Source organism: Echiichthys vipera (genome assembly GCF_963691815.1).
Source record: "Echiichthys vipera genome assembly, chromosome: 21".
NCBI lineage: Eukaryota > Metazoa > Chordata > Actinopteri > Perciformes > Trachinidae > Echiichthys > Echiichthys vipera.
The window spans coordinates 3,753,201-3,767,490 of record NC_139846.1 but is presented as its reverse complement, the minus strand read 5'-3'; the positions used below and the strand labels follow the sequence as shown (position 1 = coordinate 3,767,490).

General features: G+C 39.8%; 1 protein-coding gene across 1 annotated transcript in view; it reads right to left on the bottom strand.

Annotated features, from left to right (window-relative positions):
• Positions 1 to 1,048: 1,048 nt before the first annotated feature.
• Positions 1,049 to 14,290, bottom strand: part of map7d2b (MAP7 domain containing 2b) — a 19,525-nt gene continuing 6,283 nt past the window's right edge. The window contains exons 4-12 of the mRNA XM_083936473.1: positions 13,452 to 13,525; positions 13,110 to 13,318; positions 12,887 to 13,025; positions 9,111 to 9,291; positions 8,871 to 8,975; positions 8,713 to 8,776; positions 4,693 to 4,825; positions 4,057 to 4,313; positions 1,049 to 3,663 (exon numbers count right to left, since the gene is read on the bottom strand). Of these exons, the coding sequence (XP_083792599.1) occupies positions 4,061 to 4,313; positions 4,693 to 4,825; positions 8,713 to 8,776; positions 8,871 to 8,975; positions 9,111 to 9,291; positions 12,887 to 13,025; positions 13,110 to 13,318; positions 13,452 to 13,525 (1,158 nt within the window). The 3' untranslated portion in view covers positions 1,049 to 3,663; positions 4,057 to 4,060. The remainder of the gene's footprint in view (positions 3,664 to 4,056; positions 4,314 to 4,692; positions 4,826 to 8,712; positions 8,777 to 8,870; positions 8,976 to 9,110; positions 9,292 to 12,886; positions 13,026 to 13,109; positions 13,319 to 13,451; positions 13,526 to 14,290) is intronic.

The window sequence follows — 14,290 nt, the reverse complement described above, 5'->3', positions numbered from 1 at the left end:
CTTTCAGTTCCAGTTCTGGCTGCCCTGAACCACCAAAATATCAATCCACAATTTCTCTTCTCCAAAGTTTAAAAAGAGAGCAAAGTTTAAGACAATTCATTCCATTCAGATACATTCAGTTTGACCAATAATCATTAATTATTACTTTAAGTTAAATGCCAGTCAGACCTTTCGAGATGTCTTTGATTTTGAAAGATGAAGGGCAAAATAGGAAGTTATGTTCTGTTACGATCTTACAGTATGTAAACAATGTATTTAGAATAAATTATCTTAAGAGTGAGGATCATCAAAAATAGATGCAAAACCACCACAAAAAGATGCAAAATGACTAAAAATAGATGCAAAACCACCACAAAAAGATGCAAAATGACTAAAAATAGATGCAAAACCACCACAAAAAGATGCAAAATGACTAAAAATTTATGCAAAACCACCACAAAAAGATGCAAAATGACCAAAAATAGATGCAAAAACACCCCAAAAAGATGCAAAATGACTAAAAATTTATGCAAAACCACATACAGATGCAAAATTATTCAAAATAGATGCAAAACCACCTACATTCAGTCTGGCCAATACAAATTAATTATTACCCTAAGTTAAATGCACAACATTTGCATTTTGTTGATCATTGACCATTTGTAGTCTTTTATTTTGAAAGATGAAAGGCTATACAGGAAGCTGTGTTCTGTTCTCTATCAGATGTAAACAATGCATTTTTAATAACTGATCTTCAGAGTGATACATCTGTGTAGGAATCTCAAATCAACTCACGTTTGCAGATGACTTTTAATTTCAGTGCAGCATGAAGTCAACCCACAGTGAGATATAATGATGAATAAAGGTGGCTGAATCGAGTCTTCCACTATTTCACACGTCAAAGATCAAACCTCTTTCCAGTTCTGAATCTTTAACACATCCCTTCTTTTCATCTATTCAAGCAAAAAGTGTCTGTTTGACGTTATTCTACATTTTGTTCATTCATCCAGACACAAATGGCTTGATGAAGTTTATTGTTCTTTTTCTGCAGTTATCCATGCACCACATCTACAATAATATATTCCACCAAGCTGCAGTGTCACAGAGTTAGGTAATATTAGGATAAACATTATGTCCTTTATTTTTACTTCATATACAAGGGGCACCCCGCAGACCCTCTTACGATGAGCTTCAGCAGAATCTGGAGGAAAATTGAGCCGGCAGGACAGTGAAAAACATAAAACAATGTGCTGAAGGCTGCAGCAGTGACAGGAAAACACTTCCCCCGCTCAACGTGGCGTTTGGGAGCAGCAGTGGAGACACCTTCTCTCATTTTCTTGATCCTAATTGGATTCTTTTCCAACAAGTCCCTGTTACTGAGATCGTACTCCAAGCAAACAAGATAAACAGATTTATACAGAAATACGCATCAGTTGAGCATGACATAAACATAAATAAACAAGGTGTTATCATTGAGGATGCTGAGATCGCGTCCTCAGAATTATTTCTAGAAATTTGTAAGGTTTATAATGGCATAAGGAGGAGTTTAAACATACATGTTGTATTTTTAAGGCTAATTTTGACTGTTTTGCGGAAGAACATTTACGTGAACTAAATTAAAAAAATAAAATAAATGTAGTATTGAGTTTGGTTTGCAGCTGGTGAAAAAAGAACCTATATGAATAAAGTGTCTCCACCAGAATGAAATACCTGGCACCAGAACAGAATTTAGGGAAATGCAATCTACAAAATATATATAACATGTAACGGGATTTTCCTTAAATAGTCAGAAAATTGTATAGCGTTTGGGTGGTGAATTGTCAAAAAATGTAAAATGATTAGTTTTCTCCACCAGAATGACATAACTGTCACAAGACTATAATGTGGAGTGATCAAATTTACTAAACAATTATAACTGAATAAATAAAATGTGCTTTTCCTTAAATTCTCATGAAATTGTAGAGTTTGGTTGGTGGCTGGGGAAAAAAACCTAAAAGAATTTTGTTTTCTTCACCAGAATGACACACTTGGCACCAGATCATAGTTTAAGGAAATCAAATTTACAAAAAAAATAAATATATATGACGGAATAAACCTCATGTGGCTTTTCTTAAATAGGTAGAACATTGTATACAGAAAAGCTAAAATAATTGAGTCTTCTTTACCAGAATGATAAACCTGGCAACAAACCAAAATGACTGAGCAGCTGAAGAAAGACATTTTCCTTAAATAGTGAGAAAGTTGTACAGAGTTTGGTTGGTGAATGATTCTTGTTTTTTATGTGTTTGGACCTATTACCTCTGTATTTCTACAATCCTGGCTATGTCAGTGAACCTGGGACTTTTTAGGGCTGTTGGGGAAGGTGGTGATCCATCCTTTTACTTCATCAGGTGCAGCACAAAAAAAAAAAAAATCAGACTTGCTCAAAGAATATTTGTAGGATCTGGATCTGTTGGCAGCAAAAGTGCACATGCTGGATGAAGCAGAGAGAGGACTGCACAGAGGTTTAAGGCCTCAGAGGTGATGACCGCTGTTTAACACCAGACTGTTCTGAATTGGTGAGGTATATTCTATTTGAGGGCGGGGGAGAATCAGCAGAGGTGGAGATACGAGCGTCTTCAGAGCAGTGAAACATACAACTACCATGAGTGCACACTATAAACTGCAGCTAGCGTGGTTACAGTCAGTGCCGGACAAGTATACAACACACTGTGTCAATATTTTACAGGCCTGCAGATAAAAAGTACAGGACAATTGACGTGTTTTTTCCCCCTTCGTGTCCTCCTGTGGTGTCCACCGATCAAGTGACGTCGCAGGAAAAACCAAAGCAGCAGGTTATGTGGGGGTCAACAGCGGGGGTTATAATATCAGTTGTGGATGTTTTTTTTCTCCTGCAGCGTCAGGGAGACGAGATACTTTTTTTATAGAAGTAGGAGTCGCTGTCTGAGGTGAGATAAACACACAGGAACCATCAGGAAACACTCTTCAAGTACACGGCTACATACCACTAACAGCTCGACTAGCTAGTCCTCACTGAAGATGCTACACAGGATTCACACGTGTGTTTTTTTACGGGCCCCCCCTCCAGATTAACTGCTACGGAGCCGCTGCCTCCCTGACTCCTCAAACCCAGTCGGATCTATTTACAGAGTTTTACAAAAGCAGGGATGAGAGATTAAAGCGGAAAGTGATCTTTTGTGGCAGTGCAGACGGGCAATACTCGACCTGTTTGGAACAGGAAGGTCATGAAAAGATAAGGTCTGATGTCTTAATTGCAAAAAAATGTGTAATCTGAAAGTTGATGTGTGCGGGTTTGGGCTGACATTTAAGTTTTATAATGTGAACAAAGCGTTCAGCAGGTGTGTGTTTGTTTTCTTCCCTAAACCCTTTCAGAACATGCAACAAAGCTGACTTCATGGTCATGTAATCATGTTGTAATCATACTTACTTGCTTGGTTTTGTCAAACTGTTTTGTGTTTTTGTGAGAGTGAAATTGCCCATTTGCACTGCCTCAAAATGTGTCCAGAAGCTTTACTGTTTTAATGCGAGCTTTTGGTAATACAGATGTGAAATTAGTTGTTCAGCTTTTGTTTCTTTGTGGAAATGATGATTGTTGACAGAAGTGAAGTTTCTTGGTCTGTTCCCTCCCGTTTTCTGCAGAACCTGCCAGCTCCTGAGAAGGTCCTGACAGAGAGAAAGAAGACTAAATGTTACTGTTCAAACCCTCAATTTCTTTTTTTAATCATGGACGGATTACTGGACTGGTCAGGGGCCCTGACTCATTAAATGTTGCTGAAAAATGACCACAAAGAGAAATAAAATGATTACAAAATGACTAAAAGTCGCCTCTTTGAATGTGGATGTCTTGTTCCTACATAGACAGAGCGGGGGGCTCTCACATGTCTGTGCCCAGAGGCCCATTGTCTGAGAATACGTCCATGACTTTATGATATTATAGAATAAAATGTTGTTGGGAAAAGCCTGCGGCTTGTAGGAGAACTGTTTTTCTGCAGCATAACCCCAAACCCACAGCGATAAGCTCATGTAGAGGGGTAGAAAGAGGGGGAGGGTCTCTACCTGGCTACTGGACGTCCAGTTTGCTCGGGCCGACGCTGTGGATGAGCTGGGAGGAGTCAGAGGCGGCACTGTATGCTTGAATCAGCAGGTTCTTGTTGAGGTCTCCGACCCCACTGCCGGCCTGCAGCTTGGGGTAAGGGGGCGTCTCCGCGCCCTGTCGCTGTCCTCCTCGGCCGTGGGCGTCCAGCTCCATCAGGTGCTCCTCTGTGAGCGGGGAAAACTCGTGAGCGCTCGCCTGCTCCTCCCTGGACACAGGACTGATGGAGACAGATGGAGAACTTCAAGACACAATGGTGACAGAGACAGAATGTTTAATTAAAAATGCACTTTTCAAACACACAGCTTCAGTATTTAATCAGTATCGGGTCATTTTTAGGTTTGGTTATGAGCTACGATGTGGCATCTGGATGAAAGCAGTCTCAGTGTTTGTGTAGTTTATATTTTTCTTTCTCCCTTCATGTCAAACTTTTGTCTGCTTGGATGAGCTGCATGCCATGAAAATGAGATGCAGAAAGAAAAACACGAAAAAAACCTGCTATTATTATTGTTATACGTACAAATACATGCTAAAGTTCTGCAGAGTGAACAGAGCGTAGGCTTCTAAAAACACCTGAGAGGCAAACAGAGACGTCTCACCTGACGTCCATGGACTGGACACCGTCAGACAGCTCGTCCACAAAGCTCTTGTTCTCCAGGGGTCCGAGCAGGATGACGGGGGCTTCAGCTGGAGTCGGGGCGTCCTCCTCTGACGGGACGGCAGCCTCACACGCTGCAAACACACAGGGTCATTCAAAAGTTCGTTTTCCTGCAATTCAGTATTGGATTTAAAATCTAATATATTATAGTATAATGAACATAGTAAATTACAAATATAGCATAATATATAACAAAGTATATAAGTTATCTTCTAATTTATGTTCCAGTATCTCGTTCTGCTCTTTGCAGTGATGTAGCTTTGAAATGATCAGTCATTTAATTCACTAATTTACTTATTTTTATTATTATTTTTCGATTTTCTGTTATTAGAAATAAGTACTTCTGTTTTTTTAATTGGACTAAAAAAAACACTTGAAACTTAATAATGAGAAATTGGGTGAAAATATAAAGCCCAATTTTAAAAAAATTAAAAAACACCTCAATAAGTAAATACGTTTAATAACTTTGAATAAATAGGGGGAAGTTCCAAGGGAAAATAATATAGAAATACATAAATGATTTAAAGACAAATCAATGCATTTCAAAATAAATCACAAACAAAAAATTAATCAAAGATATATTTAATTAACTAATTAAAGGGATGAATAAATAAGAAAGACAATAAATAAATAAATAAGGAAACGTAAATAAACAAAGAGGCTAATTAAAACAGAAGTATCAATTTATGTCACATATCATCAATTAATTAATGCCTACATTTATTTGTTACATTATTATTATTATTATTATTATTATTATTTTAAACGGCTTATTAATGAATTTGTTAAATCATAAGTTTGGCAGCTTTTGTCCTCCTTAGCTCTGGCTGCTTGTAAAAATCTGTCCTAATGAGACGAGTGAAAGAAAACTTTATCATCAAACATTTCCTTCTCCATCATTTATTGGCAGGTTTTGTAACTGTGTAAATACTGAACCTCTGAACCACCTGTGCTGATAAAAAGCACACACACACAAACACTGCAGTGAACTACGTCTTACTGCCTGTTAACCAGCGGGGGGCGCCGTCCTTCTGCCTGTTTAACACTGCTGAGTCACACTGCAGCTCTCATTCAGTTCCACAGAAAACTAATTATGCTGGAGGAACAACAATAAATTTCCCGACCAAGTAAAAAAAGTGTGTGCGGTGATTCAATAAGTCGTGGAATGAGTAGTAGCACAATAAGAATATAATAATCAAATTGCAATGTTGCAGGAAATGAAGTCATCAGGGAAATACTGAGCTAGGCGCTTTTTATTCGCTTCCCTCTTATTCGTGAATCTTTACTCGTACCAGCGGGGCGTGGGGGCAGTGGCATGCAGTCGCCCCTCCTCGTGAAAAATGCGTGCTAATGTGCCCTCATGGCAGCCAAAACGCGCCCCTGCCCTTCAAAAAGTCTGTGCACACCACTGCGTGGGGGACAGACAGAGGCGAGGACGAGATGTGAGGACGGAGGAGCTGAAGCTTCCTTGGTGCCACAGATGTCTGTTACTGAATGACGTGAGGCTTCAGACTGTGCATGGCACACTATTATGAATCCCACTACTTTACTTGGCGAGACCCACCCTACGCAGCAAATGATTTCAGAAGCTTAAAGGAACACTTCACCCATTTGCATTAAGCCTTGTATCGTTAGAAACCCAGCCATACTTTTGAATGGTCGTGCATCATTCCCTCATTTTCCATATCTCCCTCTTACACTTCCTGCTTTAAATGAAGCTAAATAGTTCATCATTTTGCTTCATTTAAAGCAGGAAGTGTGAGACACGGGCTCTGTTGGAAACTACAAGCACATCTTCATAATTTCTAAACCTGCCTATAGGGGGTGGGACCCACTGGATGTCACCTCTGGACACTGAGTGGCTCCTTTACCCACTTCTCCTCCGCTAAACTGGACAAACACTCACTAAACTCTCTGATTTAGTGAATGAATCATCGCTCTGAAACAACGTAATATAGCCGTCTGTCTGACTAACGTAAGTCATTGCAGGAGGTTTCCTGGCTGGTTAACGTAACGGGCTTGTATTTACCGCCATTCAAAGGCGGCAGTGTGTTTTCACCGGAATGGGGGTTCAGTGGGTGGGACTTCACTGAAACTAACGTCCACCGCTAAGCTAAGCTAAGCTACGGTAACAGAGCTGGTGGAGTAACAACAATGGCGGAGGATACTCAGTCTGATATGGAAGAAGGGGATTTGGAAGATCTGATGCTGGAATCAGAGGTGCATTCACACTGAACGAGTATTGCGTCGCTTGATTACATTGGACACATTTTTGATTATCGCTTCATCGCTTTAATTGCAGGTAGCAGCCGAGGCAGCTAGTTAACTGAAGCATCGAACTGAAGCCGGTAGATCAGATCGGAAGCACGCTTCAGTCTGCACTTACAACTTTCTTCTTCATTTTCAGGATTTCTGTCAGACAAGATGCCTAAAGGCACGTCGCTGCCATCCACAGTTCAGAGTTATATCCATTATATTATATCCACAGGAACAGACTGGTTTCCAACAAAGGCGACTGCAGTGATCCCCTGGATGTTTCACAGAGAACTTCGATGACCCTTACCGCAATCTCAACGCTGATTTTTCAACTTCGGCACACACGATGAGGGGATGGACGCAATCATCACTTCACCATGCTGCCCTTATCGCCCGTATCGCATCGCCGGAAGATATTGAAATCGACTACATCACTTTTGGTGTGAATGCCCGGTTACAAGCTGCGATATAGTGACGGGCAGCTGAAGCTGATGGACGAACGGGAGGCGTCTAGTGCGGCTGCTACAGCCGAGGCAGAGGACGGGCCCTAGGATGAGGTGCATTATGGGAGATGTGTTTAATCCACAAGCGCTATGCAGTCACTTTCTGCCTTTTCTTGGTCAAGAAGGCACCAAACAAAACATTTATGTTACATTCCAGCGCAAAATCATCCCAGGGTCTTTTTCGGCAAATACCCTCATCAAATAAGCCTTTGAGATCATTTCCTGTAACAACTATTAACGGAGAAATCCTGGACAGTTACCACTTACCTACTGGCCCTGGTACCAGCTCCTCTCGTAGTAAAGTCCATTAAAGTCGATTACCTAATGCATTGATGTTTTCTGTGTAGGTACTCTTCTCATGCTACTGTAGAGGTTTGCTGTTATTTTCAGAAGTATTAGTGGTTTAAAAAAGATGTTTGAAGGCCTTCACCATACTGATCCGAGCTATTCAGCGTTAGCTGCATTCGGCTGTTAGCTACTGTTAGCGGGTGTCCGGTATTTCTCCGTTGATAGTTCTTACAAAATAAAAACCTGTCTTGCTGGCTTATTTGATGAGTGTATTTGCTGAAATAGACCCTGGTATGATTTTACGCCAGAATTCCACTTTAAAGGAATGCTTTGTTTCGTAGAGAGGAAAGTGAAGTGAAATGTCCATGCGGGTCCGTAAAGTGGAGAAATGGATTCATTTGGGTGGATTAGGCAGATGGCGTCAGAGTTGTTCCGCACATCTTTATTGCCTGTGGTCATAAATAACAGAAAATGTTGTGTCATTTGGTGTCAGTCTGCCCACAGAAACAAAACAGAAAGTGGTGAGTTAAACATGAATATCTGCATGCCTGTGACATATTCTACATTAATTAAAAAGAATGAAATGTCAGACTGAACGTGGAAACGTAGTCTAACTAGTTGTCAATTCTGATATCAGGCGTGGTAAGGCGTCGACCTAGAGTGTTTACCGTTACCCAAGGGTCAAAGGGTTAGACCTGAACGCACGCGCGTGGACGCCTGGCGCTTGAATGCTACACAGGATGTGTTTTGCAAAGAAAAAGCCATGGACACAGCGGCATTCCCTCGCTCTTAACTCCTTTCAGAAGCCTCCTCTCTCCCCGTCTCCTTGAAGTGTTTTTAATGGATGATGATGGCGAAAATTTCCAGGTCACGGGACAAGAATGGCACAAGTTCATATTAATGAAAACATTCACCTGCAGCGGCGGACAGAGGCTCTACTTCACTCTTTCTTGTTCTCTTCATGATCTCCTCAATTCTCTGTGAAAACACAGCAAGCTTTTGTGTTTAATATCGTTTCCACGCTAATGAAACCACCATGATGTATAATTCATGAGGCAGATGCATATATGACCTTCTTCCTCTGCTGTCTCTCCTGCTCTTCCTGGATGTGCAGCTGCTCTCTCTCCAGCCTCTTCCTCTCGGCCTCTTTCTGGGCTCGCAGGAACGCCTCCTCCCTCTGTAAGAAACAAAAAAACAAAACATCCAATCTGACACTTCAGTAAATATTATTAAGTTAATATTGAAACTGTCTAATCCAGAAAGCCGAAACTTTGACATCTTGCTGTGTGCTCTCCTAAGTTTGTGCCCTCACCTCTCTGTCCAGCTGGTCCTGCATGTCCTTCCATCTCTGCTCCTTCTGCCGTCTCTCCTCGTCCTCCCTGGTCCTCCTCTCCTCCTCCCGCCTCACTCTCTCCTCCTCGGCCTGCAGCGCGGCTCTCTCCTGCCTCTCTCTCGCCTCCTGCTGCCTCCTCAGCTCCTCCTCGGCCCTCAGCCTGCAGGAACATATGAAGGGTTTTAGCCACGCAGGCCACCGTACACAAGCTAGATTAAGAATAATCATAACAGAAGTGTTGACTGAGAGGATTAGATGTTCTTTTGCCTGTTAGAACTGAACTGAAGATGCAGAATGGAATCACAGTAATAATAATTTGTCTGAAATTGTAAATCATGATGGTTTTATTGTGTAAATTAACACTGATTTTTATCCCATAATTAATACGGAAATACATGAAAAAGCAGCTAAAAAAAAGATACGTGGACATTTGAGTAAAAATAGCAAGAGAAAAGAAAGAAGAATGAATGAATGAATGAATGAATGAATGCTTTATTTCAAACATATGAAAACAATAAATTACATTTGAAGCACGAGTCATTAAAAACCCTTTGTATGTTTGAAAAGGAGCAGGAAGAAGCAAAAGCTTATTAATTTCTACCCCTTCTCCACTTAGTATCTATACTATAGGTTTTCTTACTTCCTGTGTATCCTGTTTTTTTTTTGTTTTGTTTTTTTAAAACGCTCAACAAAACAAACAATAACCAACAAACAACATAATAACCGCTTATGTAAAAATAAATAAATGACAGGTATGGCAAAAAGTGAGAACCCTAGTGTTTGTCATAGCCCTCTTCTTCCCTGTACCTTGTAAACACCATCCGTTTGTATTGTTGTTTGAATTTGCTCATGGTTGGACATTGTCTGAGCTCCTCCGCTAGTCTGTTCCACAGTTTCACTCCACATATTGAAATGCAAAAAGTTTTTAAAGTTGAGCGTGCATACAGATGTTTTAGATTCAGTTCCCCCTCAGATTATAACCCCCTTCTCTCGGAAAAAAACATGCTTGAATATTTACTGGTAACATGTTGTTTGTTGCTCTATACATGATTTGTGCTGTTTGGAAACTGACCAGATCAGTGAGTTTCAGTATTTCTGATTTTGAGAATAAGGGGTGAGTGTGCTCTCTGTACCCAGTGTTATGAATTATCCTGATTTTGCTCTTTTTTGCAAAATCGACAGTGGTTGTAGTGTAGATTTATAAGTATTGCCCCAAATCTCTGCACAGTAACTCAAATATGGTAATATCAATGAGTTGTAAAGAATGTGGAGTGATTTGTGGTCCAGAAAGTGTTTAGCCTTACCTAGTACTGAGATGCTCTGTGACAGTTTACTTCGAACATGCTTTATGTGAGGTTTCCATGTTATTTTTTCATCTATAATTACACCCAGAAATTTATTTTCATGTACCCTTTGCAATGTCCACACCGTCTATCTGTATTATTGCTTTAGTGTTCATTTTACAGTTCCCAAATAACATGAATTTGGTTTTGTTTAAATTTAAAGATAATTTATTTCTATCAAACCACCTTTTTCATTTACACATTTCTTCAGTGATACAACCCAGAAGCTCCTGTAAATATCTCCGGATTTATACAGCGGTACAACTTTAGCCATTTTCATTTTGCTTGGAAATTTGCCAGTTTGAAATGATAAATTACAGATGAAAGTTAGCAGTTCTGAAATCCCCTCAATGACCTTTTTCACAATTTTCATATCAATGTTATTGCCATCAGTAGATGTTTAATCTTTACATTTATTAACAATATCAATTATTTCTTCTCTTCCACTGCTGTGAGGAACATTGAATTAGTGTTTCTGTCTATAAGATCATCATTCCAATCCTGTGATGCCGGGGGATCCGGAATTTTTTCAGCCAGGTTTGGTCCAACACTCACAAAGAACTGGTTAAAGCTTTTTATTATATCCTCCATGTTTTCCTTTTTGTTTATCTATGAAATACTGCCATTTTTGATAATGCTGTTTAGTATATCCCATATCCCTTTAATATTCATTGTATTTTTATTTAATATCTCATGATAGTATTCCTTTTTACTTTTCCTTAAAATACTGATTAATTTATTTTTATATTTTTTGTATTTATTTTCAGCCTCCTTAGTTCTTTCTTTTATAAATTCTCTATAGAGTGAATTTTTCTTTTTACAGGCATTCTGTAACCCCTAAGTGATCCATGGTCGATCTGAGTATTTATATTCCTATGATGTTGTTTAATAGGACAATTTTTATTATATAATGATGTAAATATGCTTTAAAATGTGTTGTATGCCTTATAAATATCACTTTCCTTATACACAGCATCCCACTTTTGTTCACATAGGTCATTTCTCAGTTCCTCCATAGTTCCTTCCGTCCTCAGCCGTCTATATGTTGTCTTTTCATTTGTCCAATTTCCTTTAAATTCACCATCGTAAACTGTGAAGACTGGCAAGTGGTCACTGATGTCAATGATGAGTAATCCACTGACAGTGTTGTCTTCAATAGAATTACTAATTACTATTAATAATCATACATCTAAAATAGAAAAAATGTGTGTATAAAATATGCAAAACATGTCAGAGGATATGTAAAATATATCTGTTTTTATTAAATAATAAAGATTTGGTTATTTTCAGAGCTAATATCAAGACAAATTAAAACACTATTATCAAAATTAGATTAATTTCTTCCATTGCAGCCAGTCTTAGCTTCAGCTTCAGACCATGCAGATCCACGACTTTGATAATGTTGTACTTAAGAGTTTTTTTTAAATGTGACTGTAAGAGGTATCTCTCCACAGTCGGTTTGATATCTACAGTAGATGCCAGTTTGGGGAAGCAGACAGGAGTATTTGCACCACTTTACTTTTCTGTCAAACAGTCCTGTCTAAGTTTACGACAAGAAACTGAAGCTGTTATCTTTGCTTTTGCCAAAAACAGTGATTCCATTGACAAAAACAGTGATTTTACCTCACAGAACACAAGTGTTTCTGCTCTACTGCTGCCTCCATTTGTCAGTTTGTTTATGTAAATGTGTAACTTTGGTGTTTTAACAGGTTAGGGAACTAATAAAAAAAACCTAACAGTTGACCGACCCCGGATAAGCGGTTGAAGATGAGATGAGATGAGATTTAAACTGATATTCAACACAGTACCATGCCCACAGACTGTAAAACACCGATCCTCACTGCCTGAATCCTCCCGCTGCTCACGATCAGCATCTAGTGTATGTGTCATAGATAGCTGGCTGTACTGCAAGTCATGGTGCAAGTGCGGCTATTTAATTAGCATAACAGCGCTAACATTAACACTGTGTTCCTAAACCATCTGTTGGTACAGTTGATCGACGAGCAAACCATCTTGTTACTATGGAAACACCACCACACGAATGACCGCAGTCCAGGTCGAGATGACAGAGTTAGCATGCTAATGATGCTAATCCTGACAACTAGCCTTAGAGGAGATGTGACTGCCAGAGGCTAGCTGTCACTCAAGAGGCCACGCCCCTAATTATTCCTAAAATTCACCCCCCCTCAGTGTCATCATGGAGATATGACCTAAACACACAGACTAAAATGTTTTTTTGTCCCAGGCCTTACACATGTTTAATGATGCTGTGTAAACGGCCTGTTTAACATGGGGGTCAATGAGAAACTGCTCTGTTATGAAACCTGCCCCTACTGGACACTCAGAGAACTGACGCTTCTGGATCAACCAGGAAGTCTCTGTGATTGGGGCTTGGTCTTAATGCAATCCCACCTCTCCTCCTCCTGCCGCTGTCTCTCCTCCTGCTCCTTCTGTATTCGGGCCAGACGTCGTCTCTCTGCCAACAGTCTGGACGCCTCCTCGGCATCCGTCGTCCCACCAACGCTCCGGCCTGTGGGCGTGCCCGGAGACTCTGTGGAGGTGGGAGGAGTCAGAGTAAGTCTTTTTTGTGTGCCAACCGCAAATCTAAGTTCTTTGCAACAATAAATAACTTCACCTGCATTCAGTTCTTTGCTGGTGGATTTGGGGATCCTTTTCTCCGAGGGCTCAGATTTGGTGGATTTTCTCTCCAGGGTGCTGTGACATTTGACCTCAGTGTGACCCCTGTCATCGGTGCCAGGGGTGGTGGCCCTTTGACGCAGTGGGGAGGGTGGGAACTGGCCGGGGGAGCAGGGCGACTGTGCGCGACTCCTGTTGGACCTCACGCTGAGAAGTCCAACCAGTGCAAACACATATCAGGTCACCTGGACAATATGACAGGTGTGTGTGTGTGTGTGTGTGTGTGTGTGTGTGTGTGTGTGTGTGTGTGTGTGTGTGATTGTGGGTGTGTGTTTTGTACCGTTTCGGTGTGGCGGAGCCCTTGCTGTTGCACCTGAAAGAAGAACTGCGGGCCGGTGCGTTTGTGTTCTCCCCCTGTAAGTCACATTCACAAATATTAGCGTGATAATGACAAGAGGACACATTATAAATAAGTTGTCCACAGTTACATGAAGTTTATTTTACATTTGTTCCAAATAAATGTCAGCGACATTACAGCCATTAAAATGACTTTTGGGATCACATTTGCAAATAGGTTTCTGACCGGATTCCTGAATATTTTCTTGACGACTGTGACGTATATAATTATATATATATATATATATATATATATATATATATATATATATATATATATATATATATATATATATATATTAAATATGCTTTAATGCTCAGGGCATTTTATTTGGTAAATATTTTAAAAAGTATGTGTTGCCTGGGAAGTGGAGAAACAAAAGGCATTTTTTTTAACTTATTCCTACTGTTTCTATCAGGAAGTGAATTGTTTTTGTTTTTATTTATGATATTTGATGACAATAAATGCTGATTTGATTTCATTTAGATTAAGTTGGGCCTGTGAAAAATCCTGTAATAATCCTGCTAAAATCCTGTATTAATCCTGCAAAAGTGCTGTAAAAATCCTGTTATAATCCTGCAAAAGTCCTGTAAAAATCCTGTAATAATCCTGCAAAAGTCCTGTAAAAATCCTGTTTCAATCCTGAAAATGTCCTGTAAAAATCCTGTAAAAATCCTGTAAAAATCCTGCAAAAGTCCTGTGAAAAACTGCCATTCTGATGCTTGCATTGTTGTTTCTTTAAACTTTTCACTCTTCACCTAACTCAACACTCAGAATACACA